The sequence below is a fragment of the Armigeres subalbatus genome, chromosome 1, assembly GCF_024139115.2.
Source record: "Armigeres subalbatus isolate Guangzhou_Male chromosome 1, GZ_Asu_2, whole genome shotgun sequence".
In the NCBI taxonomy this organism is placed as follows: Eukaryota; Metazoa; Arthropoda; class Insecta; order Diptera; family Culicidae; genus Armigeres; species Armigeres subalbatus.
Genome location: NC_085139.1, coordinates 94,702,771 through 94,728,830, shown reverse-complemented (window position 1 = coordinate 94,728,830; position 26,060 = coordinate 94,702,771). Strand labels below are relative to the sequence as shown.

The 26,060-nt window shown below is 36.4% G+C and overlaps 1 protein-coding gene across 1 annotated transcript in view; it reads right to left on the bottom strand.

The window, feature by feature from the left end:
* Positions 1–26,060, bottom strand: part of LOC134202889 (M-phase inducer phosphatase-like) — a 648,085-nt gene that overhangs the window by 482,289 nt on the left and 139,736 nt on the right. Inside the window, exon 2 of the mRNA XM_062677874.1 lies at positions 23,185–23,353. Coding sequence (XP_062533858.1) covers positions 23,185–23,353 — 169 coding nt within the window. The remainder of the gene's footprint in view (positions 1–23,184; positions 23,354–26,060) is intronic.

The following is a 26,060-nucleotide window of genomic DNA, read 5'->3' as shown; positions in this document are numbered from 1 at the left end:
TCTAGTCAAATTCCGAAAAAAAAAATCCAAAAGGAATTCAACTTGAATTCGGAAAGGAATTCTACAAGAGTTCCTAAAGAAATTCTACTCGAATTAAAAAATTACATTTAGAATTTCGAGAAAAGTTCCTTTCAGAATTCGAGTACAAAACCTTTCGGAATTCCAGTAGAATTCCTTTCGAAATTCGAGTAGAATTTCTTTCGGAATACAAATATACTTCCTTTTGGAATTCGAGTAGAATTTCTTTTGGAATACAAATATACTTCCTTTCGGAATTCGAGTAGAATTCCTTCGGGAATTCGAGTAGAATTCCTTTCGGACTTCGAATAGAATTTCTTTTGGAATTCGAGTAGAATTTCTTTCGGAATTCGAGTAGAATTTCTTTCGGAATTGAGTAAAAGTTCTTTCGAATTCGAGTAGAATTCTTTTCCGAATTCAAAAAGAATTCTTTTCGGAATTCGAGTAGAATTCCATTTGGAAATTGAGTAGAATTCCATTTGGAAATTGAGTAGAAATTCTTTTGGAATTCGGACAGAATTTCTTTCTGAATTCGAAAGGAATTCTAATCGAATCCCGAATCGAATTCTTCTCGAATTCTGAAAGATTTTACTCGAACTCCGAAAAGAATTCTACTCGAATTCCGATAAGAATTCTACTCGAATTCCGAAAGTAATCCTACTCGAAAAAAAATCCTTCCGGAATTCTACTTGAATTCCGAAAGGAACTCTAATCAAATTTCGAAAGAAATTCTACTTGTTATCCGAAAAGAGCTCTACTCAAGTACCGAACGGAATTCTACTTGAATTCCAGAAGGAATTCTACTCAAATTCCAGAAGGAATTCTACTCGAATTCCAAAAGGAATTCTACTCGTATTCTGAAAGGATTTATACTCGAACACCGAAAGGATTTCTACTCGAACACCGAACGGAATTCTACTTGAATTCCAAAAGGAATTCTATTCAAATTCCAAAAGGAATTCTACTCGAATTCCGAAAGGAATTCTACTCGAATTCCGAAAGGAATTCTACTCAAATTCCGAAAGAAATTCTACTCAAATTCCAAAAGGAATTTTACTCGAATTCCGAAAGAAATTCTTCTCAAATTCCGATAGGAATTCTACTCGAATTCAGGAAGGAATTGTACTCAAATTCCGAAAGCAATTCAACTCAAATTCCAAAAGGAATTTTACTCGAATTCCAAAAGGAATTATACTCGAATTCCAAAAGGAATTCTACTCCAATTTCGAATGGAATTCTACTCGAATTCCGGAAATAATTCTACTTAAATTCCGGAAGGAATTTTACTCAAATTCCAAAAAGAATTCTACTCGAATTCCGAAACGAATTCTTCTCGAATTCCGATAATAATTCTACTCGAATTCCGTATCGAATTCTACTCGAATACGGAATGAAATTCTAGTCAAATTCCGAAAAAAAATCTACTCGAATTCCAGAAGGAATTCAACTTGAATTCGGAAAGGAATTCTACAAGAGTTCCTAAAGAAATTCTACTCGAATTCAAAAAAGAATTCCCCTTGAATTTCGGAAGGAATTTTACTCGAATTCCGAAATTTCGAGTGAAAAATCGAGTAGAATTCCACTCCAAATTCAAATAGAATTCCTTTCGGAATTCAAGTAAAATTCTTTTCAAAATTCGAGTAGAATTCTTTTCAGAATTCGAGTAGAATTCTTTTCGGAATTCGAATACAATTCATTACGGCATTCGGGTAGAATGTCTTTAAAAATTTGAAAAGAATTCCTTTTGGAATTCGAGTAGAATTCCTTTCGGAATTCGAGTAGAATCCCTTTCGGTTAGAAATTCGATTAGAAATTCTAGTAGATTTTTTGGAATTTGACTAGAATTTCTTTCTGTATTCGAGGAGAATTCAATACGGAATTCGAGTAGAATTATTATCGGAATTCGAGAAGAATTCCTTCCGGAATTCGAGTAGAATTCCTTTCGGAATTCGAGTAGAATTCTTTGAATTTGAGTAGAATTCTTTCGAATTTAAGTAGAATTCCATTCGAAATTGGAGTATAATTCCTTTTAGAATTCGAGTAGAATTCCTTTTAGAATTTGAGTAAAATTCTATTGGAATTCGAGTAGAATTCCTATCGGAATTCTAGTAGAATGCCTATCGGAATTTGAGAAGAATTTGTTTCGGAATTCGAATAATATTCCTGTTGGAATTTGAGAAGAATTTCTTTTGGAATTTGAGTAGAATTCCTTCCGGAATTCGAGTACAATTCCTTTCGGAATTCGAGTAGAATTCCTTTCGGAATTCGAGTAGAATTCCTTTCGGAATTCGAGTAGAATTCCTTTTGGAGTTCGAGTAGAATTCCTTTCGGTGTTCGAGTAGAAATCCTTTTAGAATACGAGTAGAAATTCTTTCGGAATTCGAGTAGAATTCCTTTTGAAATTCGAGTAAAATTCCTTTTGGAATTTGAGTAGAATTTCTTTTGGAATTTGAGTAGAATTCCTTCCGGAATTCGAGTAGAATTCCTTTCGGAATTCGAGTAGAATTCTTTTTGGAATTTGAGTAGAATTCCGTTCGGTGTTCGAGTAGAAATCCTTTCGGTGTTCGAGTAGAAAACCTTTCAGAATACGAGTAGAATTCCTTTCGGAATTCGAGTAGAATTCCTTATGAAATTTGAGTAGAATTCCGATTGGAATTCAAGTAGAATTCCGTTCGGTACTTGAGTAGAACTCTTTTCAAATATCAAGAAAAATTCCTTTCGAAATTTGATTAGAGTTCCTTTCGGAATTCAAGTAGAATTCCGGAAGGATTTTTTTTTTATTTCTTTATTATAGTGATTTTTTCGAACCGGAAGGATTTTTTTTTTTCAAGTAGAATTCCTTTCGGAATTCGAGTAGAATTCTTATCGGAATTCGAGTAGAATACTTTCCGGAATTCGAGTAGAATCTTTCAGAATTCGAGAAGAATTCAATTTGGAATTCGATTAGAATTCCTTTCGAATTCAGAAAGAAATTCTGTCTGAATTCCAAAAGAATTTCTACTCAAATTCCTTTCGAATTCCGAAAAAAATTCTACTTGAATTCCGAAAATAATTCTACTCAAATTCCGAAAGGAATTCTACTCGAATTCCGAATGGAATTCTACCCAAATTCTTTTCAAAATTCGAGTAGATTTTTTTTTCAGAATTCGAGTAGAATTCTTTTCGGAATTTGAATACAATTCATTACGGTAGTCGGGTAGAATGTCTTTAAAAATTTGAAAAGAATTCCTTTTGGAATTCGAGTAGAATTCCTTTCGGAATTCGAGTAGAATTCCTTTCGGAATTCGAGTAGAATTCCTTTCGGAATTCGAGTAGAATTCCTTTCGGAATTCGAGTAGAATTCCTTTCGGAATTCGAGTAGAATTCCTTTCGGAATTCGAGTAGATTTCCTTTCGGAATTCGAGTAGAATTCCATTCGGTATTCGAGTAGAATTCCTTCGGGAATTCGAGTAGAATTCCTTACGGAATTCGAGTAGAAATCTTTTCAAAATTCGAGTAGAATTTATTTCGGAATTCGAGTAGAATTCCCTTCGGAATTCGAGTAGAATTCCTTTCGGAATTCGAGTAGAATTCCTTTCGGATTTCGAGTAGAATTTCTTTCGCAATTCGAGTAGAATTTCTTTCGGAATTTGGGTAGAATTCCATTCGGAATTCGAGTAGAATTCCTTTCGGAATTTGAGTAGAATTATTTTCGGAATTCAAGTAGATTTTTTTTCGGAATTCGAAAGGAATTTGAGTAGAAATTCTTTTGGAATTCAGACAGAATTTCTTTCTGAATTCGAAAGGAATTCTAATCGAATTCCAAATTGAATTCTTCTCGAATTCTGAAAGATTCTACTCGAATTCCGGAAAGAATTCTACTCGAATTCCGATAAGAATTCTACTCGAATTCGAAAGGAATCCTACTCGAAAAAAATCCTTCCGGTTCGAAAAAATCACTATAATAAAGGAATTAAAAAAAAATCCTTCCGGAATTCTACTTGAATTCCGAAAGGAACTCTAATCAAATATCGAAAGGAATTCTACTTGATATCTGAAAAGAGTTCTACTCAAGTACCGAACGGAATTCTACTTGAATTCCAATCGGAATTCTACTCAAATTCCATAAGGAATTCTACTCGAATTCCGAAAGGAATTCTACTCGTATTCTGAAAGGATTTCTACTCGAACACCGAAAGGATTTCTACTCGAACAACGAACGGAATTCTATTTAAATTCAAAAAGGAATTCTACTCAATTTCCAAAAAGAATTCTACTCGAATTCCGAAAGGAATTCTACTCGAATTCCGGAAGGAATTCTACTCAAATTCCAAAAGAAATTCTACTCAAATTCCAAAAGGAATTTTATTCGAATTCCGAAAGAATTTCTACTCGTATTCTAAAAGGATTTCTACTCGAACACCGAAAGGATTTCTACTCGAACACCGAAAGGAATTATACTTGAATTCCAAAAGGAATTCTACTCAAATTCCAAAAGGAATTCTACTCGAATTCCGAAAGGAATTCTATTCGAATTCCGGAAGGAATTGTACTCGAATTCCTAAAGAAATTCTACTCAAATTCCAAAAGGAATTCTACTCGAATTCCAAAAGGAATTCTTCTCAAATTCCGATAGGAATTTTACTCGAATACCTATAGGAATTCTACTCGAATTCCAAAAGGAACTTTACTCGAATTCCAAAAGGAATTCTACTCGAATTCCAAAAGGAATTCTACTCCAATTTCGAATGGAATTCTACTCGAATTCCGAAAGGAATTCTACTCAAATTTCGAAAAGAATTCTACTCGAATTCCGAAAGGAATTCTACTTGAATTCCGGAAGGAATTCTTCTCGTATTCCGATAATTGTACTCGAATTCCGAATTGAATTCTACTCGAATACAGAATGAAATTCTAGTAAAATTTCGAAAAAAATTCTACTCGAATTCCAGAAGGAATTCAACTCGAATTCGGAAAGGAATTCTTCAAGAGTTGCTAAAAAAATTCTACTCGAATTCCGAAAAGAATTCTCCTTGAATTCGGGTAGAATGCCTTTCGAAATAGTAGAATTCCTTTCGGAATTCGAGTACAATTCCTTTCGGTATTCGAGTACAATTCCTTCCGGAATTCAAGTAGAAATCTATTCGAAATTCGATTAGAATTTCTTTCGGAATTCGAGTAGAATTCCCTTCGGAATTGGACTAAAATTTCTTTCGGAATTCAAGTACAATTCCTTTCGGAATTCGAGTAGAATTCCTTTCGAAATTCAAGTAGAATTTTTTTCGGAATTAGAATAGAATTTCTTTCGGAATTCGAGTGGAATTTCATTTGGAATTTGAGAAGAATTCCATTTGGAATTTGAGTAGAATTCCTTTTGAAATTCGAGCAAAAAAAAATAAAAAAAAGAATTCCATACGGAATTCCAGTTGAGTTCCAACCGGAATTCGAGTAGTATTCTTTCCGGAATTCGTGTAAAATTCTTCCGGATTTCGTGGAGGAGTCCTTCCGGAATTCGTGTAAAATTCTTTTCAGAAATCGTGAAGAATTCCTTCCGGAACTCGCCTAAATTCCTTCCGGAATATGAATAGAATAGCATCCAGAATTCGTACAGAATCCTTCCGGGATTCTTGTAGAATTCCTTCCGAAATTCATATAGAATTCCTTCTGAGATTCGTGTAGAATTCTTCCAGAATTCGTGTGGAACTCCATCCGGGATTCGTGTAGAAATCCATCCAGAATTCGTGTGAATGGCCTTACAAAATTCGTGTAGAATTCTTCCAGAATTCGTGTAGAATTCCTCCGTGAGTTCCTGTAGAGTTATCCCGGAATTCATGTAGAATCCCTTCCTGAATTCGATTGAAATCCTACCGGAATTCGTGTAGAATTCCTTCCGGTATTCGTGTAGCATTTCTTCCGGAATTGATGTTAAAAACCTTCTGGAATCTGTGTAGTATTCCATCAGGAATTCATACAGAATTTCTGGCAAAATTCGTGTAGAATTCCTTGCGAAATTCGTGTAGAATTTATTGTGAATTGAGTGTGGAATTCCTTCAGCATTCGTGTGGAATTTTTCCCAGAATTCGTGAAGAATACCCTCCCTGAATTCGTGAAGGATACCTTCCAGAATTCGTGTTGAATTCCTGCCGAAATTCGAGTAATTTTTTTCCGGAATACGTATAAAATTCTTTCCAGAATTCGTGAAAAATTCTTTCCGGAATTCGAGTAGAAATCGTTATAGAATTCGTCTGAATAATTCCATGCGGAATCCGAGCAGAATTTCTTCCGGGTAGAGATCCTTCCGAAATTCATATAGATTTCCCTTCACAATTCGTATCGAATTCTTTCCGAAATTCGTGTAGATTTTCTCCTCTCCTCCAAAATTCGTGCAGAATTCCTTAAAGAATTCGTGTGTTGAATTCCATACAGAGTTCGTATAGAGTTCCTCTTGGAATATGTGCAGGATTCTCTCCGGAATTCGTGTTGAATTTTTTTTCGCAATTCATGTAGAATTCCTTCCGAAACTCGTGTAAAATTTCTTACGGAATTCGTGTCGAATTGCTTCCGGAATTCCTGTAGAACTCCTGCCGGACGTAAATCGTGTAAAACTTTTTCCGGAACTCGTATAGAACTCCGTGTAGAATTACCTCCGGAATTCGTGAAGAATTATTACCAGAATTCGTGTAGAATTCTTATAGAGTTCGTGTGTAGAATTCCATCTGGAATTCGTGTAGAATTCCTTCTGAAATTCGTGTAGAATAAAAAATGTAATGTTTCCAGAATTCGTGCGAAATTCCTCTCGGAATTCGTGTAGAATACCTTACTGAATTCGTGTAGAATTCCTTCCGGAATTTGTGTAGAATTACATCCGGAATTCGTAAATAATTCTTTTCAGAATTCGTGTAGAATTGCTTCCTAAATTCGTGTTTGTACAATTCTTCCGGAATTTGTGTAAAATTCTTTCAGAATTCGCATAGAATTCCTTCCGGGATTTGAGAAGAACTCATTCCGCAATTCGTGTAGAATTCCCTCCGGAATTTGTGTAGAATTCCATTTGGAATTCGTGTATGATTGCAACTGGAATTTGTGCAGTATTCTACGCAATTTGGAAATAATTCTTTTTGTAACTTTACAGAAGCTTTTTTGAAAATTGCAGAGAATCGTTTCGTTAATTTGTAGGTGATTGCTTTCGGCATTGGGAAATTATTTCTATTTGAATTCATAGAGATATTCTGCCGGAACTTGTTAAGGAATCCTAACAGATTATTTGTTGAGCAGTCCATTTGGAACTCGTGGCTTGAAATTTGTAGAGAATATTTTCCTGAATTTGAAATGTTTAGAGATTAAATGAAGATTGCTATCGCAAATTCCTGCCGCAATTCGTAGAGAATTTTTCACGGAACTTGCAATTTGTAAAGAATTCCTTCGGAATCGAAGAGAATTTCTCCAACAATTCATAGATAATTTTTCTAGTACTTAAAACAGACTTTCTCTATGAATTAATTCATAGGAAATTTCTTTTGGAATTCTTTAAAAAAAATCTTTCGGAGCGTCTTGCAAATTCTTTCCGGAATTCATAAAGAAATCCTGCAGGATTTCATAGAGAATTTGGCAAAGAATGCTCTCTAGATTTTGAAGGTAATTTATCCGGGTATTCGTTGTGAATTTCTCAAAAAAAGATCTACGGGAATTAAAAAAAAATTGGGGTTGTATACAAGACACGACCGCTTGACGTAAACTACGTAAAATCAAATATAGTACACTGAACCAATTTTCCCACTCTATATAGAAGAGAAGGATCTATCGCGCCGACACTACTACCCAGCTTTTCCAGCTTCTCCCACTCTGTGAGGAAGTAGGGACCCCACTGTCTAGCAGCTGGCCCACCCTATTCGTACACCCCAGTTCAACAATTGATAATACTCTGAAAGTAGGCAATTACCAAGGATTGGAATGAAGAATTCTCCTCAGGATTCGCGGAGATTGCCAGAGTTCTTTGAGATTTCCATCTTGGATTTGTGCATGGTTCTATTTGAGAATCCTTATGATAACTCGTGAAGTATGTTTACCAATGTTTATGAGAATTGCTACGACAATTAGTGATGACATCCTCTAGGATTTTGTTTGGAAATTTTCTAAGAATTGGTGTTTCCTGTAGGGGCTGTTGATATACCATGTGGATAATTCAGGGGAAGAGAAAAGGAATGTTAGATGTCCACGGTTAATACGAATTTTCGAAAATTTATATAAACAACTGTCCACGCAGAGGGAGAGGGGCATCGTAAATTGGTCAAATCCTAACCACGTGGTACACGGACAGTCTTCTACAGGAAATACAGGAGTTCGTGATTTTTTCTCCGACAATCGTGATGAATTTCTCCCGGAATTCAAGAATAGTTCCACCGTATTTGGAAAAAAATCTTTTTCGAAACTCTTTTGAAATCCAACCCTTATTTATAATTTTTTCAGAATTTCACATGTAATGATTATTGATTTTTCCGAGAGTTATATCAACATTCGCGAAAATTACTAGATTGCTTGCAACAAATTTTTGACGATCTGAAAATTAATCATTATCGGTTTATTGACATGAATCGGTTAGTTTTACTACTCCTACTCAAAGCAATCAAGGAATATCTTCCATTTCTCTCCTTATGTGGATAATTATAAAATACTCATAGTGAATAAGAAAAAAAATTTCATTTGAATTTCAAAAGAATTTGGAATAAGTGTAGTATACGATATTCAATTTTGTCATCTATTACGCATTATAATCCAGATTTGACTCGTAACGAATCGTAACAGAACTCAATGACCCGTTGCTGACCAACGAATCCAATTAAAAAGCAAAATAAAATCTGGTTCTCAATTAAATGATCCTTTCGGACGCCACTTTTCGCGCCATAAATCCCTGTTGGACTTTCATCATGCACAACTACCAACCCAAATCAACAAAAACGAGTCCAGATTGATTTCATCAACCATAAAAAAGCAAAACGAAAAAAAACAGAAGCACACAACACAAAACAGATCACGACAAACAAATCATAAAATCACGCATACTACTCCCACACGCCAAACTGGCGAAGGTCCTTGCTTTTTTTGGCTTGTGCCATCCTCGGAAAAAAAGGACCAACAACCCACCGAGCGAGAGAACCGAAAACCAGAACAACACACCAACCTGTCATAATCCCATTATGAGGTCGTTCGGTTCCGTCCAAGAGAACAGCAATTAGATTGTGCGAATAGGATATCTAATATCCCACCGTGGAGGAACAGGCAGGTACCCGTGTGCAAAGATGAGGACATTGACACGAGATCCCGTGCACGCACAGGTGAAAACGGGATGGGTAACAGGAAACCCCTCCACGGACCTGCTGTAAGTTACCCGCCCTGGACAATGGGATTCCTCACCTCACCCTCGCCGATTCAAGTAGGATCGGTTTCTCGTATTTTCTGTGAATGAACCTGCACAAAGACGTCGATACAAGAGAAGCAAACGGGACGGTAGCGCACCAACATAGACGGGCACGTTCTTTTTGGCCAGCACGCGAAGGAGGATGCGAAGGAGGCACGTCAAAAACAAAGTGAGAGGAGGACGAGAAAAATAGTGACGACAACAACAACAGGTTCAGATCTCTGCGTGTATTGTTTTCCAATAAGGAGGTCGTTTGCGCAAGGAGAACCATTCCGAACGGAGGAAACGAACCTCGACAGGTACCGGGACCTGCCGCGCACACCTTCAACTGCTGGGAGGTGATGGGTTAGATCTTAATTTCTCGAACATGCTCAATCTGGTGGAAATCCTGTAGGATCAATTTTCCCCTCTTGGTTGTGGTTTGTGGTCATCGTCGCCAGATGGCAGATTAAAAAATAAGATAGGATTGACCATACAAGTTACAGGAGTAACGGATGATGGGATTGCCGCAAATGGCAACTGGTTTCCGTTGATGCTCGGAAGCAGCGTTTGAAGGTTCGTCAGGTGAAGGTTTTGGTAGATGAAAAACAAAATCTTCTTCCATCTCTTAGACTGATTCTATTCCTAATTTCAAGCAGAAGGTTGGAAATGGAGATACACTCAGATATTGAGAAATTCCCAATTCAACATCGAAATTTCACCGATCATGTGTCCTAAAGCCGGAATCGAACGCTACCTTTAACAAGCACTCAATTAACGCTGAAGCAACATTCGAAGGTCCGGAACGCACTTAATGCCCAAATGTGCTTTCAACGCACGGAAAAGCACTTCTCGAAATTCTTCTTTTCCAGTTCTATTCCCATAGAGTACCGAGGGCACACTTACGCACAAATTGAGCATCATCGAGCGCGCGCTTCAGTGAGTCGGCAGCGGCTTCCATCTTCGCTAGTCCACTTAACAGCGCCCTTCAAAAATTTTCGGTAGAAAACATCCGCTCGCAACAGCCGAGTAAGCGCCTTAAAACAACAAACTTCTCGAGCTCAGCTGACGGCGAGACGGTCCAAGTTCGCCGCTGTTTCATAATTATAGGGAGTGTGGCATTTAATTCCACGCCGTTAAAGATAAAGCACGAAATCCGATCCAATCGATATCGGCCATTTATCAATCGATTAATTAGCGACCAGTGTGATCCTGCTTTTCATCATCCTAATCTAATCTGGTATGTGATCAATGGCAGGCAGCGACATCTGGCAACCGAGTGGGGACCCCAGAAGGTCCAAGGCTAATATTTGCTTTCACGTCAAGGCAGTAAGCATCACATAGTTAGTCGGTCGATAATTTGTGGGTGTCCTGCTGTTTCGGAGAAGGTCCTCGAAAAAAAAAAGAAAACTGTACACTTTTTCGAGAGCTAATCTTCCAATATTGAGCAGGGTGGATTATGCAAATGAATGTTGACCGACATTTGGCGAATGCGACAACCGTCGGCGGTGGGATCTTCGTCGTTGAGGGTCGGAAAATCAGTATCAGGTTACTGCTGGTAGTTGCAATATTGGGTTGAAGGATCGAGGTTACAGGATATGCGGTTCCTTTGTGTTGAATGGGCTTTTTTTTGTGAAAGACTTCGACCACCATCACTTTTGAAAATTTAAATTAGTAAACGGGTTGGTAGATGAAGAAAAACCTTATGTTTCGGATTATTTTTAACACAGGTGGTTATAAAATTTAGCTACATTGAATGACACATAATAATTTAGCAGATATTTTATATGTTAGGAAACCGTCTCAAAGTTGCATAAATTCCATAAATTTTGATGGAGATACGAAAAATTCACATATTCGTTTTGATTGACATTTCAAACATTCATTTTGATGGACGTATTCAACAAAGTAATAAGAAACGGAAAATGAGGAAACATTGTTTGTTGATTCCATTAGACTTTTTGAAGTACAATAAGTCTCAGAAAAAGCCAATAAAAAATAAGGGAAATTGAAATCAAAATATAAATCTTATCCTCGTTCGTTCAAAGCCAATCTTATTCCAATCCAAAATTAATCCATATTCCATTCAAATTCATTCATAATACAATCCACACAGTATAAAAATGTGACAACAGCATATATTATGATGTAACAAAAAGGCTCCATTCAATTCTACTCATTTCTCCGTCTGTTTTCAAAAATACAGGTTGTCATTACTTCGAAGCTTTTATTCAATAATTCGTACAAGGAAAAGTTATTATTGAAAATAAAAAAAAAATTATTGAACAATTATTGGCTCAAATATTTCTATAGCATGTAATTCTCAACTGTGCAAATTTAATCCAATCAAAATGATTCAAGGTTATTTGGAATTGAAGCGATTGGTTTCTAGGGTGGCGTGTTGATCCAAGGAACCTGCTACACAGATCGAGACTAATGAGGGCCCAGTGCTAATGATTCGTGATGTCCCGTTTGCAAATACACACATATCCAAGCAAACTAGGGACCTATTTTAGATAGAGTTAGATTGAGTTCTCATAATAAATTAATAATACGAATAGCATAGTCTTAAAGGGTCTAGTTTAGGTGACTGAAATAAAACGTTCTGCATATTCCCGAAATACATTGAAAAGATTGGTCCAATTTGAATTCATCAATTATCCAACCTATAATAAATCCCAATCAAATCCAAATAAAACCCTATCTAAATCCATTCCAAATCCAAATATGAATGAAATCCAAACCATTTAATTCCAAATTTAATTAGTATCATATAGGTGTTCGATTGGATTTCGATTGAAATTGGATGAGATGTGGATAATTTTTAGATTGGATACCAGCTGGATTTGGATTGAATTTGAATAAGTTTAAAGATGGATTTGGTTTGAATTCAGATTTGATTAAATTTTGACTGGATTTAAACTGGATTTCGATTGGATTAGATGTAGATTGGATTAGATTTAGATTGGACTGAATATTGAATTTGGATCGGAATTGAATAATTTAAATAAGATTTTAATTATATAGACTGGATTAAGATGTGGATTGGACTCGTTTTGGATTTGGATTAGATATGAATTGGAATTGGTTTGGATTTAGAATGGATTTGAATTGAATTTGGATTGGATTGAATTTTAATTGTTTTTGGATTTAAATTTAGATTGGATTGGAATAGCTTTGAATGGATTTTGATTGGATTTGAATTGAATTTGAACTGGATTTGAATAGGATTTAGATTTCATTTGAAAAAGTGATTTGGTTTAAATTTGTATTAGATTTGGATTGGATTTGAATTGAATCTGGATCGGATTATACTTGGCTTTGAATTGGATTTGGAATGAATTCGGATTGGATATAGTCGAGTTAAGTACGAGACACTGAAGACGGCCTTACTGTTGAGGTCGAAATACGTATCTGTCAAGATACAATTAAGTGGTGGAATTCAAGGGGATTGTACAAACTCTTCTTATGACAAGTGAAGACATTCCACTAAAAAGCACAAAATAATTTTCTTAACAAATTGGATATAGATATGGATTGGGATTGTATTTGGACTGGATTGGACTTAAAATGGATTTGGATTGGATTTGAATCTGCTTTGGATTTGGATTGGAGTCGGATTTAGATCAGACTATGATTAAGTTCGAATTGGATTCGAAAAGGCTTTAAGTTGGATTTGGATTGAATTCTGTTTAGATTAAGATTGGATTTAGATTGAAATTGAATTGGATTTAGATATTGATTGGATTTGAATTTGGTTTTGATTTAAATTGGATTTGGATTTTATTAGGATTGGACTTGGCATGGATTGGGACCAAAATTGGATTGGTTTTGGATTGGATTAGGAAGAAGTTTGGAATGCATTTGAATATGATAAGGATTGCGTTTGAATTGAATTTGGATTGGATTTGGATTATATTTATTTTGGATATGAAAATATTTGAAAATATTAAAACTGGACTGGATTTTGATTAAATTCGGATGAACATTGTATTAGATTGGAGTTGAGCATTGGATTGGATTTCAATAGGAATTGGTTTTAATTTGGAATGTATATAGATTTGGATTAAAAGTAGATTAAATTCGGATTTAATTCGGATTGGTTGGATTGAAATTTGACATGAATTGGATTGGACTCGGATCGGATTAGGATTGGATTTGATATGGATTTTGTTTGGATGGAGATTAGAATTGGATTTGGATTGGATTTGGATAGTATTTGAAATGGATTTAAATTGTAAAGGATTTAGACTGGATTGGAATAGATATGGATTGAATTAGATTTGGATTTGAAATGAATTTAAACTGGATTTGAATTGGATTTAGATTTTATTACAAATATGATATGGTTTGGATTCCATTTGGATTGAATAGACTGGATCAAGATGTGGATTGGACTCGTTTTGGATATGGATTTTAATTGCATTTGGATTTGCTATGAATTTGGATTTGGTTTGGATTTAGATTGGAAATGGATTGGATTTATATTTGCTTTGGATATGATTTGCATTTGAATTGGATGTGAAATGGATCTGGATTAAATTTGAATCGAATTTAGATTGGATTGGACTTAGACTGAATAGGCTTTGAATATGATTTGTAATTGCATTTGAAATGGATTTGGATTGGATTCGGATTGAATTTCGGTTGGATTAGATACGAATTGGATTCAAAATGGGTTTGGAATTAATTCGGATTTAATTTAGATTTAGATTAGAATGGATTTGAATAGGATTTGGATTGAATTTGAATCAAATTTAGATTGGACATGCATTCTATTGGACTTGGATATGGACTGAATTTGGGTCGGATTTGAATTGGATTGAATTTGGACCGGAATTGGCTTGGATTTGGATTGAATTCTGATTGGATTTAGATTGGATATGGTTTGAGATTGGATTTGGATTTGATTGAATTTAGATTGAATTAGATTTGGATTGAATTCGAACTTGATTTTGATTGGATATTGATTGATTTTGGAAATGATTAGATAATGTTTGAATTAGATTTCGATTCGATTTGGATAGAATTTGGTCTGGGATTGAAATGCATTTGGATAAGATATGGAACGGATTTGTACTACATTTTAATAGGATTTGGATTAGGATCGGATTGGATTTGAATTGGATTCGGATTGGATTTCTATTGGATTTGAATTGGATTTGGATTGCAATTGAATTAGATTTGGATTGCACTTAAATTGGATTTGAATTGGATTTTGATTGGATTTAGATTGGATATGATTGGGATAAGATTTTGATTGGATTGAATTTGGATCGGATTTGAATTGGATTCAGATTAGATTTGAATTGGATTTTGAATGGATTTGAATTGTATTTGGTTTAGGTTTGAATTAGATTTATATTTTATTAGAATTGGTCTTGTTTGGATTGGACTTGAGTAGGATTGGGATCAAAATTGATTTGGTTTTGATTGGATTTAAAAAATGATTGCACTGGATTTCGATTGGTTTAGGATTGTGAATGTGTTTGGATTTTGACTGGGTTTGATATGAATTTGGATTGGATTAGGATCGGATTTGAATTGGTTTTGAATTGTATTCGGATTGGATTTAGATTGGACTTAGATTAAGTTTGGATTGGATTTAGTTTTTAATTGGATAATCGAAAAGGATTTGGATTGGATTCAAATTGAATTTGGATTGACTTTGGATTGGATTTAGATTTTTATTTGAATTGGATTATGATAGAATTTGGATTAGATTTATATAGAATTTGGATTGGATTTGGATATGATTTTGTTTGGATTTGTATTGAATTTGGATTCGATTAGGATTGGACTTGAGTTGGATTGGGATCAAAATTGGATTAGTTTTGGATTGGATTTGAAAAACGATTGCATTGGATTTGGATATGATTTGGATTGGGATTGTGTTTGGATAAGATTTGGATTGGATATGTATTTGGATAAGATTTGCATTGGATTGGTTTTGAAAGAATTTTAGGTTGGATTTGGATATGATTGAGTTTGCATTTGCATTGCTTTCGGATTGTTTGTATTCGAATTAGATTATATTTGGATAGAGGAAGAGGTTCGGTTGTGGGCACCCCTACGTATCTTTTGACAGATAGCAGATGCTGTCATTCTGACAAACGTCATTTGCTTACTATAGAAACATGATGTTTTGTGCTTAATATCAAACCTAATAGACATATCTACTTTGAATTACGAACAAATCATTTTTTTTATCAAGAAAAACAATACGAAAGTTTTTTTTTACCTTTTTCAACGTGTCATAAATTGAAGTAATTTAATTGAACAAATGAGTTCCAATGCGTATTTATACTGGACATTTTATCTATTTTAAGGATCAATAATGATCGCCATCGAAATTTGAGAGCCATTTTTTTTTCTCACCATTCCAAAAAGGCTGCGAAATTCGGTTGTGGGCACCCGCATTTCGTTGACAAATCAATCATTGTTGCTGTAGTTGTCCCCTAACTTATTTTAAATGGCATTTTAAAGCTGTTTTCCCAAATGCACGAGAAAGGCATGATCACTGCTAGGTGGATTGGCCTTTTGAGTTTGAGATTGAGTTTTTGAGGTGGTGGTTTTAAAGCTTTCTACTTTATTTTCTGCCGAGTTTTCAAGGGAAATTTAAAAATTAAATGGCCAAAAATGTCAAATTTGCGAAAGTGTTAATAAGTGGCCCTCCTTAGCCGTGCAGTAAGATGCGCGGCTACAAAGCAAGACCACGCTGAGGGTGGCTGAGATTCGATTCCCGGTGCCAGGCTAGGCAATTTTCAGATTGGAAATTGTCTAGACTTCCCCGGGCATAAAAGTATCATCGCCTTATGATATACGAATGCAAAAATGGTAACTTGGCTTAGAAACCTTGCAGTTAATAACTGTGGAAGTACTTAATGCACACTAAGCTGCGAGTCAGCTCTGTCCCAGTAGTGTGGGGATGTAATGCCAATAAGAAGAATAGTAGGGTAGGGGGGTTCCGTAGCGTAGTTGGCTACACGTTCGCCTTATAAGCGAATGGTCATGGGTTCGATTCCCAGCCCTTTCACCAAACCCTCGTTAGTCGTCGGATCCGCAGCCAATAAGCTGGCGTTTTGGGGTACGCGCCTTACCGTCACGGCTGCCTGATGACAACTGATAACTTGTTCTTCTCGGAGACATTCCTCCAACGTTATCCGGATTAAATGGCAACCGAACAATGCAACGATCATTGGATACACGACATGGGCAAACGGACACAATGGACTCACGACAAGATGAACTGGCAAGTGGCAACGACAATAATAACGAATAATGGTTAATTAAATATAGATTCTGTGTGGATTCTGTACAACAGAATACCATAGTAGATCACGGCACAGTAACGGCTAAGAACACAAAGTGCCTACCATATAAATACACGAATAAAAAAATAGTATGGTTATTTACAGGGTTTGCATAAATCGCTCTCGATAGATAACGAACAACGATAGAACAGAGGCAAAAACCTCTTCGAATCATAACAAGCCATGAAAACAAAACTATCGCACTTGTATACCAGTTCGAAAAAAAAAATGATTCCGATAGGCGGCCCCCACCGATGGGGTTTGATAAAAAGCTTTGTTCTCACTCATTTTATGTTGGTGACCATATTTTTCCGCACAGCTGTATAAAACAAGTTGAAATGCAACATCAGTACCGGTGCCCACCGCAATTGGGGCTTATTAACCCTTAAAGGCGCTAGACGATTTTTTTTAGAAATCGTCGAAAGTATTTTTAGCGTAAACTACCATTAAAATTATTAACATTAAACGTATTTTCGGTTTGTTGTTTTAAAACAACATTGCGCATTTAAGGGTTAAAAGAAATTTATCATGGGTTGTAGCCCAGTTCATTATCGTAACAGCAACCGATAAAAGTCTCTCACGGTATGCTACCTATCGAGAGTTTGTACAGACATGATAAGTGAGAGATTTTCTCATTCCTCTTTGGATTCAAACCCTAGTTATTTGAACAGCTTTCCATTGGTATACAAATGTCGGCATAAGGTCAACTATGATCAAAGTTATAGAATGAAGGCAAAAGGGGGCCCACAACCGAACTTTCTCCCCTATGATTTAAATTTATTTCGGATTGACTTTAGATTGAGTTTGATTTGGATAGGATTGAGAATGGATTTTGATTTGGCTTGGATTTTGATTATAGTGGGATTGGATTGGGATCATATTTGGAATGGATTTGAGATATACTTGGATATGATTTGGATTGGATTCGGATTGAATTTGATAAAAATTGGCCTCTGATTGGATAGGATTTGAACAGAATATTGGTTGGATTGAGATTGGATTGAATTTGAATTGGATTCAGATTGTAGTAAGAAGGGTTTTAGTTTGAGTTTAGATTGAACTTGTATTGGAATAAGATTTGGATTGGAATTTGTTTTGATTTGAATTGAATTTGGATTTGGATTGAATTAAGATTGGGTTTGCATTGAATCAGGATTTCTATTGGAAATGGATTATATTTGGATTGGATTTGAGTTGGATCTGGATTGAATTTGGATTGTATTTGTGTAGGATTTGGATTGGATTTGAATGAAATTTTGATTGGATTTGTAAATGATTAAGATTGCATTTCAATTGTATTTGCATAGGATTTTGATTGAGTTAAAATTGGATTTATATTGGAATTGAAATTGACTTGGGTTGGATTCGGGTTGGGTTTTATTAGGATTGGATTTCTATTGGAATTGGATTATATTTGAGTTGGATTTAGAATTGATTTAAATTGAGTTTGTATTGGATTCGGCTTGGACTTTGATTAAAATAAGATTGTATTTGGATTGGAAATGGTTTTGGGTTGGATTTGGATGGAATTTGGATTGGATTTAGATTGATTTGGATTAGATTTGTAATACATTTGGAAGGGATTTCTATTGGAATTGGATTATATTAGGATTGGATTTAGATTGCATTTAAATTAAATTTGGATTGGATTTGGATAATAATGCGGATTGAATTTGGGTTGGATTTGGAAATGATTTAGATTGCAATTGAATTGGATTCGGATTAAAATAAGATTGTATTTGGTTTAAATAGGAAATGGTTCTGCGCTGGATTTGGATGGGATTTGAATATTTCAATTCCAATTCCATTGGGACTGATTTTGAGTTGAATTTGGATAACAATTCGGATTGGATTTGGGATAGATTTGGATTGTTTTTTTTTTTATTTAAATTTGGATTTCATTTGGCTTGGAATTGGATTAGATTCAGATTAAAGTTGATTAAAGATAAACGCGTCACTTGTCATAAGACGAGTTTGAACAATCCCATTGAATTCCACCACTTAATTGTATCTTGACAGTCGAGTCAAGTACGAGACACTGAAGACGGCCTTACTGTTGAGGTCGAAATACGTATCTGTCAAGATACAATTAAGTGGTGAAATTCAATGGGATTGTACAAACTCGTCTTATGACAAGTGAAGACATTCCACTAAAAAGCTCAAAATAATTTTCTTAACGATAAATGCGTGTTGGATTGGTATTGGGTTTGGATTTTGATTGGATTTGGGTTGGTTTTTAATTGGATTCGAATTGATTTTATTTTTGTTTAGATATGGATTGCGAGTGGTTGTAGATTAGAGTTGGATTTGATTTGATTTGGATTAGATTGGATTTAGGAATTATTCTGATTTGGTTTTTTATTTAATTTCAATTGGATTGAATCCTATTCCACATTCAATTAATATACAGTCTGAATCCTAAACAGATCAAATCCGACCGAATTTTATGAAATTTGGCAACAATATTCTTTGATATGCAAATAATGTTTAGGCCAATTTTGAGCATAATCAGTCATAAAAAACCCCCTGACAATAATAGAACAAACGGCCGAGTTGCCGAATAATATGCAATTAATTGTAATCAAGTGTCGGTCTTTCACCGTCATTAGTCGTCTGAGTACACGCGACCGCTTACGTTAAAGGCAATCAAACTCATCAAATGCTTTAGCCAAGCAAGCCTTTGGCACAGCAGAGTGCGATTGAATTCGCATTCTATACCGTCCCGCCCAGACAGTTACTGGGGGCATGGAGTGCGATCCTCTCGTTTAATAAACAATGTGCACTCGCTTGGCTGTGGATATACAATAGTAAAGCGCATGTAGAGATTGGACAAATCAAGCATCCGAAAGATATTCAATTTGCAACCGCGGTGGAGGTTGGTACTCGGATTCTGATGGCTTTTCCGCAAACGTGACCTTTAAGTGGTCTTGTTGTGTAGGGGTTATCACGCCTATCTAGAGAGTAGGAGGTTGAGGTTCGAGTCCCCCCAAGACACGTAGATTCTTTTTCGCAAATATCATATCAATTTGTCCATTTCGAAACATGTGCTGTGCATATGCACAGCCAAGACATATAACAAAAAATGGTTTTCGTACGGCCGAGTTGCCGAATAATATGCAATTAATTAGAACAAACCCTGCCAAAGACGTCATTCTCCCTATATCAAATCCAAATCTTATCAGGAATTGATTGAACATTAATGGATTGCATTGCATTAATGGATTGTATTCGAATTATATTCACGTTGAGTTTGGATCTATTTCAATCTAATTTAAATACAATTAGAACTCAATCGAAACCCTTTTAAATCCAAATAAAATCTAATTCAATCGCAATTCTGTTCAAATCCGTTTTAAATTACATTTGATTCCATTCCGAATCTAATCCAAATCTAATCCTATCCAAATACATTCCAGTCGAATCAATTCAAATTCAAATTTTATTTGGATTAGATTTGAATTTAATTTGAAGTGAATTTAAATTGGATTTAATTTTGATTGCATGAAGATTGTATTCAATCCAATTAAAATCAAGTTTCAATTAAATTCCTTTCCAAATCCAACTTAATATTTACATCCAATTCAAATCGAATCAAAATCCAAGCAAAATAACATTTAAATCAAACCCAATCCAAACACGATCTTCATTAAATCCAAATTTAATCTAAATCCAAAATCAATGTTCTTTCTAACGGTCAAGCTTCCAACGATTTATCTTTATTTTAGCGCTTGATCCATTGATATTTTTAAGTAAGATTGAAAAACATGCAATGGAAATTTAACTCCATAACCAATGCCACTTGCAGCGATTCGAAATATGATCCTTTTTCCCAAACTCTAAATTTATCGATATAATTTTCTAAAATTACTTCAACCAAAACAAAAGCCGTCGTCACACTTCCAATTCATTAGGCTTTGAACCGAACAAAATCATAGGGACTGTCCGTCCAAGTTTTTTTTTATTTAAACAAAGGAACGAAACACCCGATTCGTTCGAAAATTGCACCATACTGCGAAGGGCCGAAAAGAGCGGGACTGGCGGCATCCAACCTGCAGTGATTTGCAAAAAAAGAAGGAAAAACTGAAACCCATCTCCTATGAGTGTCGATATAATTACCGCCACATGCATGGGCCATTCCTTGAAGCACCATTAATTTTCCCGTTTTTCTTTGCTTCGGCGAACGAAATGAGTAGCACTTTTTTGCATAATTTGTGCGTGAAATGGGATGGTGAGCCGAAGGACTTGAGCTGATAGTTCAAACGAGACAAAAGAAGCCAGGAAAAGGCAACAAGTCAGCGAGCGGCGCTTTCTTCCAGGGCGCACCCCGAGCCAGAAAGGACCCATGTTTCCCACACAGCCAACTCTCAGAAGGAGCGCCGCATCATAAATTACCTGCGTTCGCAGCGCAAACTTTCATCCATATTCTCCTGGAAGCAGGGATATGCGGAGACGAAGCGATGCGGAATGACAAACACGATATGGCGCAATAATCAGTCCGAGAAGCAAAGTTTCCGAAATTCTCAGAACCGACCCAAGAAGGCATCCTCGGTTCGTTTCGGGAATTGCACCGAAGTGGGAGCTGATCGATCAACACGCAGGTTGACAGCTCCGGCTAACGGATTTGACAACCTTGAGAAAGGCGCGAGGTGTTGTTATCAGTACATCAGCGGCAGGACGAAGACGCAGTGCGTTGAGTAAACAACCAGCAACGAACGGCAGACTCAAATATTTTACATCATATGAGAGTGGCATGTTCTTCGGAACCATTTCCGGTTTTTAATTTTGCTAACTCTATGGCAGGGGTTCCCAAGATTTAGGAGGCCGATTTCTACGTTTTAATATCGGATATGTACCTGCTATGATTAGTACTGAATTTATCCCAATAGAATATATCAAGAAGAGTGTTGTTCAATTAAAATATCATAATGTAGGAATTTGGATCCATAAAATCAAGATAATAGATACAAATCTACAAAGAGAACCTTTTTTTTGCATTTTCTGTGGATCATTTTCAAAACTTTCGAAGATTCTTTTTCTAGAATTTATGTAGAAATTCACTTGCGAGTAATATAATAAGTTCTTTCAAGTTCCAACAAATAACATTGTGTAATTTTCTAAGGGCAACATCCGGAATGTGAATATTTTTGCAACTAGCTGTAAAATTTCCAACGAAATTAATTAAGAACCTGTAACAGGTTACTTGTAACTGATTTCAATTCATGTAGCTTGTGTGGACTTTCTTAAAAATTTCGTGTAGAATTTTTCGCCTTCTTTTATTGTTTTAGAACACTCTTCAGACATAGATGAAGAATTCACTTTTTATTTGGGTATCGCAAAGCGTGGCACACAGATTGATAACCCCTGACAGATATTTGATAGTAGCAAACATAGTCGCACTCTTATCGATCCCGGACGCTATTTGCTGCTGTCACATTTGAAAATTCGTTGATCAAACTATTTTTAATAACGCTTCCTTTATGCTACATTGGCAAAGGTGTCATAAATATGCCATAAACATCTATCGACCCGCCATTCTAGGAATTGAATTTGAATTCAGAAAAGGTCAAACAAAACGGTTGGTTTCCTTTTTTTCCTATATTTTTTTTTATTAAGATGATTTGATAAATAACTTGTATTATATTCCATCATGATACGTTTGGCCCGAACTAATGATTCTCACAATTGATCTAAAATCACATTTATCTTTTCATTGATTAGTTTTTTCGAAAAAGAAAAACGAAATATCCTTCAAAATTAGTTTCTTGTTTATTAAAATGAGGAAAAACTTATTTTCTTATTTTATTTATTATAAATGTTCACAAAAAGTAAACAAGAATTCTATACTAGAAACAACTTTCCAAGATAACGAATAAAAAATACTTTCTGAGAAATTCCTTCATTTGAGACGTATTTTTTTGCAGCTCACATTTCAACCTGTCGAAATCGATTTAGGTCCTTTTGTTCCACCCACCCGTATCGGTCGGTTGAGTCGTAAATTAAAGGTACCCCGGATTGCTCCCGAAACAAAGAAAGCAGATCATCAACCGGCCGTCGTCGTTGCATTCGTAGTCGCTTGTTGAGGTGCATTCCCGTGTTGTCCCTTTTAAAATTAAATCCCTGCTGTTGCGTACCAAATCGATTTTTGTTTTTGCCAACCCCTACGACCTTCATTTGCTGTCATCTTTCTATATGTCGGGCACGGGGGATGCAGCACTTGTCCGGAGGAAAAAGATCATGTGGTTTTTTGCAAAATACCCGAAAACAAAAACCCTCCGCAGGGCTTCCATTTAATGATTGTTTTCCACGACGGGAATCGATCGCCTCGCCGGTTCCAGGCGCAGGACCTTTAAACAAAAGATTAAGCACCCTACGCTTGATAAGGCGGAAGATTGATGCTGGCGCCACGTCTGGGTGCCCGTTGGAACATGAACTGCAAAGTGATCTTGTGCAATTTTTCGCCCAAAATCGATCATCACTCACCTTTGGTCAGTTTCATCATTGACGTTGTCGTCGCCGTCGATGTTTCTGCTTTCATCGTCACCGACGACGCCATCGCCATTCGGTAGTGTCTCCTGCGGCTCACGGTGACCGCTTCTGCTACTGCCACTCTCGCCTGCTTCAAGCAAACTTTTGAAGTCGGACGAAATCACTGAAATGGAAAAGAAGACATATTTTGAACTTGAGGAGTTAGAGGAAATCTGTATGAAATGCGCCGGTTGGGTAAAATGCGACGCACCGTTTTCGTAGTTAATTCTAACTTGGTCAAAATACACCCGATTCTGTTTCTACACGGTTTTTTTAGACGACTGTTTAAAACAATCCCATATAATTTTTTTGCAAACTTGCTCCATTTTACATGATTCGTCGAGAAATCATAAATCTTTTTTTACAAGGATTTTTAAATTTTTAACTGAAACTTTTTTTACACGGAACGCATCCCCCGTGTAAAAAAAGAATCGGGTGTACCTCTATTGAAAATAAAACGGACGCATGACAGCAAGTAGATAGGACTTCTTTTCTAGGCCCGCAATTGCATGAGTATGTATCTGGCAGCACAATAAAACTTTCACGAAGAATTAGAAATTTTCCATAAAATAATAGGAAATTGCCAATATTAATTATACAGGGGATGGACAAAATAATTAGGATAGGCAAATTTTGGGTAAAATTAGATGTGTTGTAACTATCTTAGCTATCATCCGATTTTGACAATTCAGGCATGCCCGAACTAGAAAATTAATCCAGTTTGACGGTATGTCCATGGAACCGACTATGGCCACCGAATTCCGGAGATATTCCGGGTTTTTCGGAGGTAGGTTCAAAACCGTAAATTTGAGGTGAATATTAGGAGAAGTTGTGGTTAAAAATTGAATAATATTAGTAATCACAAATGAAGTAGGGCTCTTGCTGATTGGAACCATATATTGAGATTTGGAATCGGACCAGAATCAAGTGAGATATGGCCATTTATTTATAATCGGTTCCGATCGATACTTATCAAAGGGGTCAGGCCACAACTTCATTTGAATTTCGCTTTTTGATAGATCGTCCACTATGATTTTATTCCAGAAGGCTTCTAATGTGTCAAGAATGAAAAACCAATTGAATAAACGGATCGTGGAGTCGCTGGGATGTATCCGGGCAACCTGTGAATGGGGACATTTAAGTTTTAACAACAAAACCAGTCGTTCGACAGCTCTTTTTTCATGGTTTTCGATCAGGAAGCGAAGTATGAATATAAAATATCAATTTACGGTTCTGACCGCTTCCAGGACCTACGGATTGGCCCAGGGGAACTGTGGAAGGGGACATTTTGGTTTTACCACCAAAACATGTCGTTCGACGGCTCTTTTTTCATGGTTAGCGATCAGGAAGCGAAGTATGAATATAAAATGGTCCATTGACGACTCTGACCGCTTCCAGGATCTACGGATTGGCCCCGGGGAGCCTGTTGAAGGGGGCATTTGAGTTTTACCACCAAAACCAGTCATTCGACGGCTCTTTTTTCATGGTTTTCGATCAGGAAGCGAAGTATGAATATAAAATGGTCAATTGACGGCTCTGACCGCTTCCAGGACCTACGGATTGGCCCGGGGGAACCTGTGGAAGGGGACATTTATGTTTAGCACCAAAACCAGTAATTCGAAGGCTCTTATTTCATGGTTTCCGATCAGGAAGCGAAGTATGAATATGAAATGGTCCATTGCCGGCTCTGACCGATTCCAGGATCTACGGATTGGCCCCGAGGAACCTGTGGAAGGGGACATTTTAGTTTTAGCACCAAAACCAGCCATTCGACAGCTCTTCATTCATGGTTATCGATCAGGAAGCGAAGTACGAAAATAAAATAGTCCATTGACGGCTCTGACCGCTTCCACGACCCAAGGATTGCCCCCGGGGAACCTGTGGAAGGGAACATATAAGTTTTAGCACTAAAATCAGTTATTCGACGGCTCTTTTTATAGGTTTTCGATCAGGAAGCAAAGTATAAATATAAAAGGACCATTGAAAGCTTTGACCGCTGCCAGGACCTACTGGTTGCCCCCGAGGAACCTGTGGAAGGGGACATTTTAGTTTTTATACCAAAATCAATCATTCGACGAAGAGCTGTAGAATGATTGATTTTGGTGTAAGCAATATAAGCAAAGTATGAATATAAAATTGACCATTGATGACTCTGACCGCTCTCAGGAACTACAGATTCCCCCCGGACCAGTGGAAATAAACATTTAATTTGCAGCACCAAAACCAATAACTCGACGGCTTTTTTTTTCGTGATTTTTGATCAGAAAGCGAAGAATGAGTATAAATTGGAGCATTAATGGATCTGACCGCTTCTAGGACTTACGGATTGCCCCCGGGGAACTGTGGAAAGGGATATTTTAGTTTTAGCACAAAAACCAATCATTGGACGGCTCTTTTTTCATGGATTTCAATCAGAATGTGAAGTATGAACAACATTTTCTGGACCTACGGATAGCTCACGGGGAACCTGCCTACTTTATACTTCGCTTCCTGATCCAAAGCCATAAAAAAAGCCGTTGTACGACTAGTTTTGGTGCTAAAACTAAAATGTCCCCTTCCACAGACAGGTTTCCTGGGCCAATCTGTAGGTCCAAAAAGCAGTCTTGCAAAATGTCGTGACCATCACCAGATGATCAGATATGAAAACAAAAACCACCACGCTTTTAAACGATGTTCTTTACTGACAATCACTGCAAGCGCATCGTGACATGTAGAAGCTGACACGTGAGTACCTTCGGTATGCGTGACACCCAGATTGACAACCACAAGCTGAGAGCCATAAAGAGCATCAGGTCGGTCAGCTGTCAAAAGTGCAGGTGAGCACCGTTATT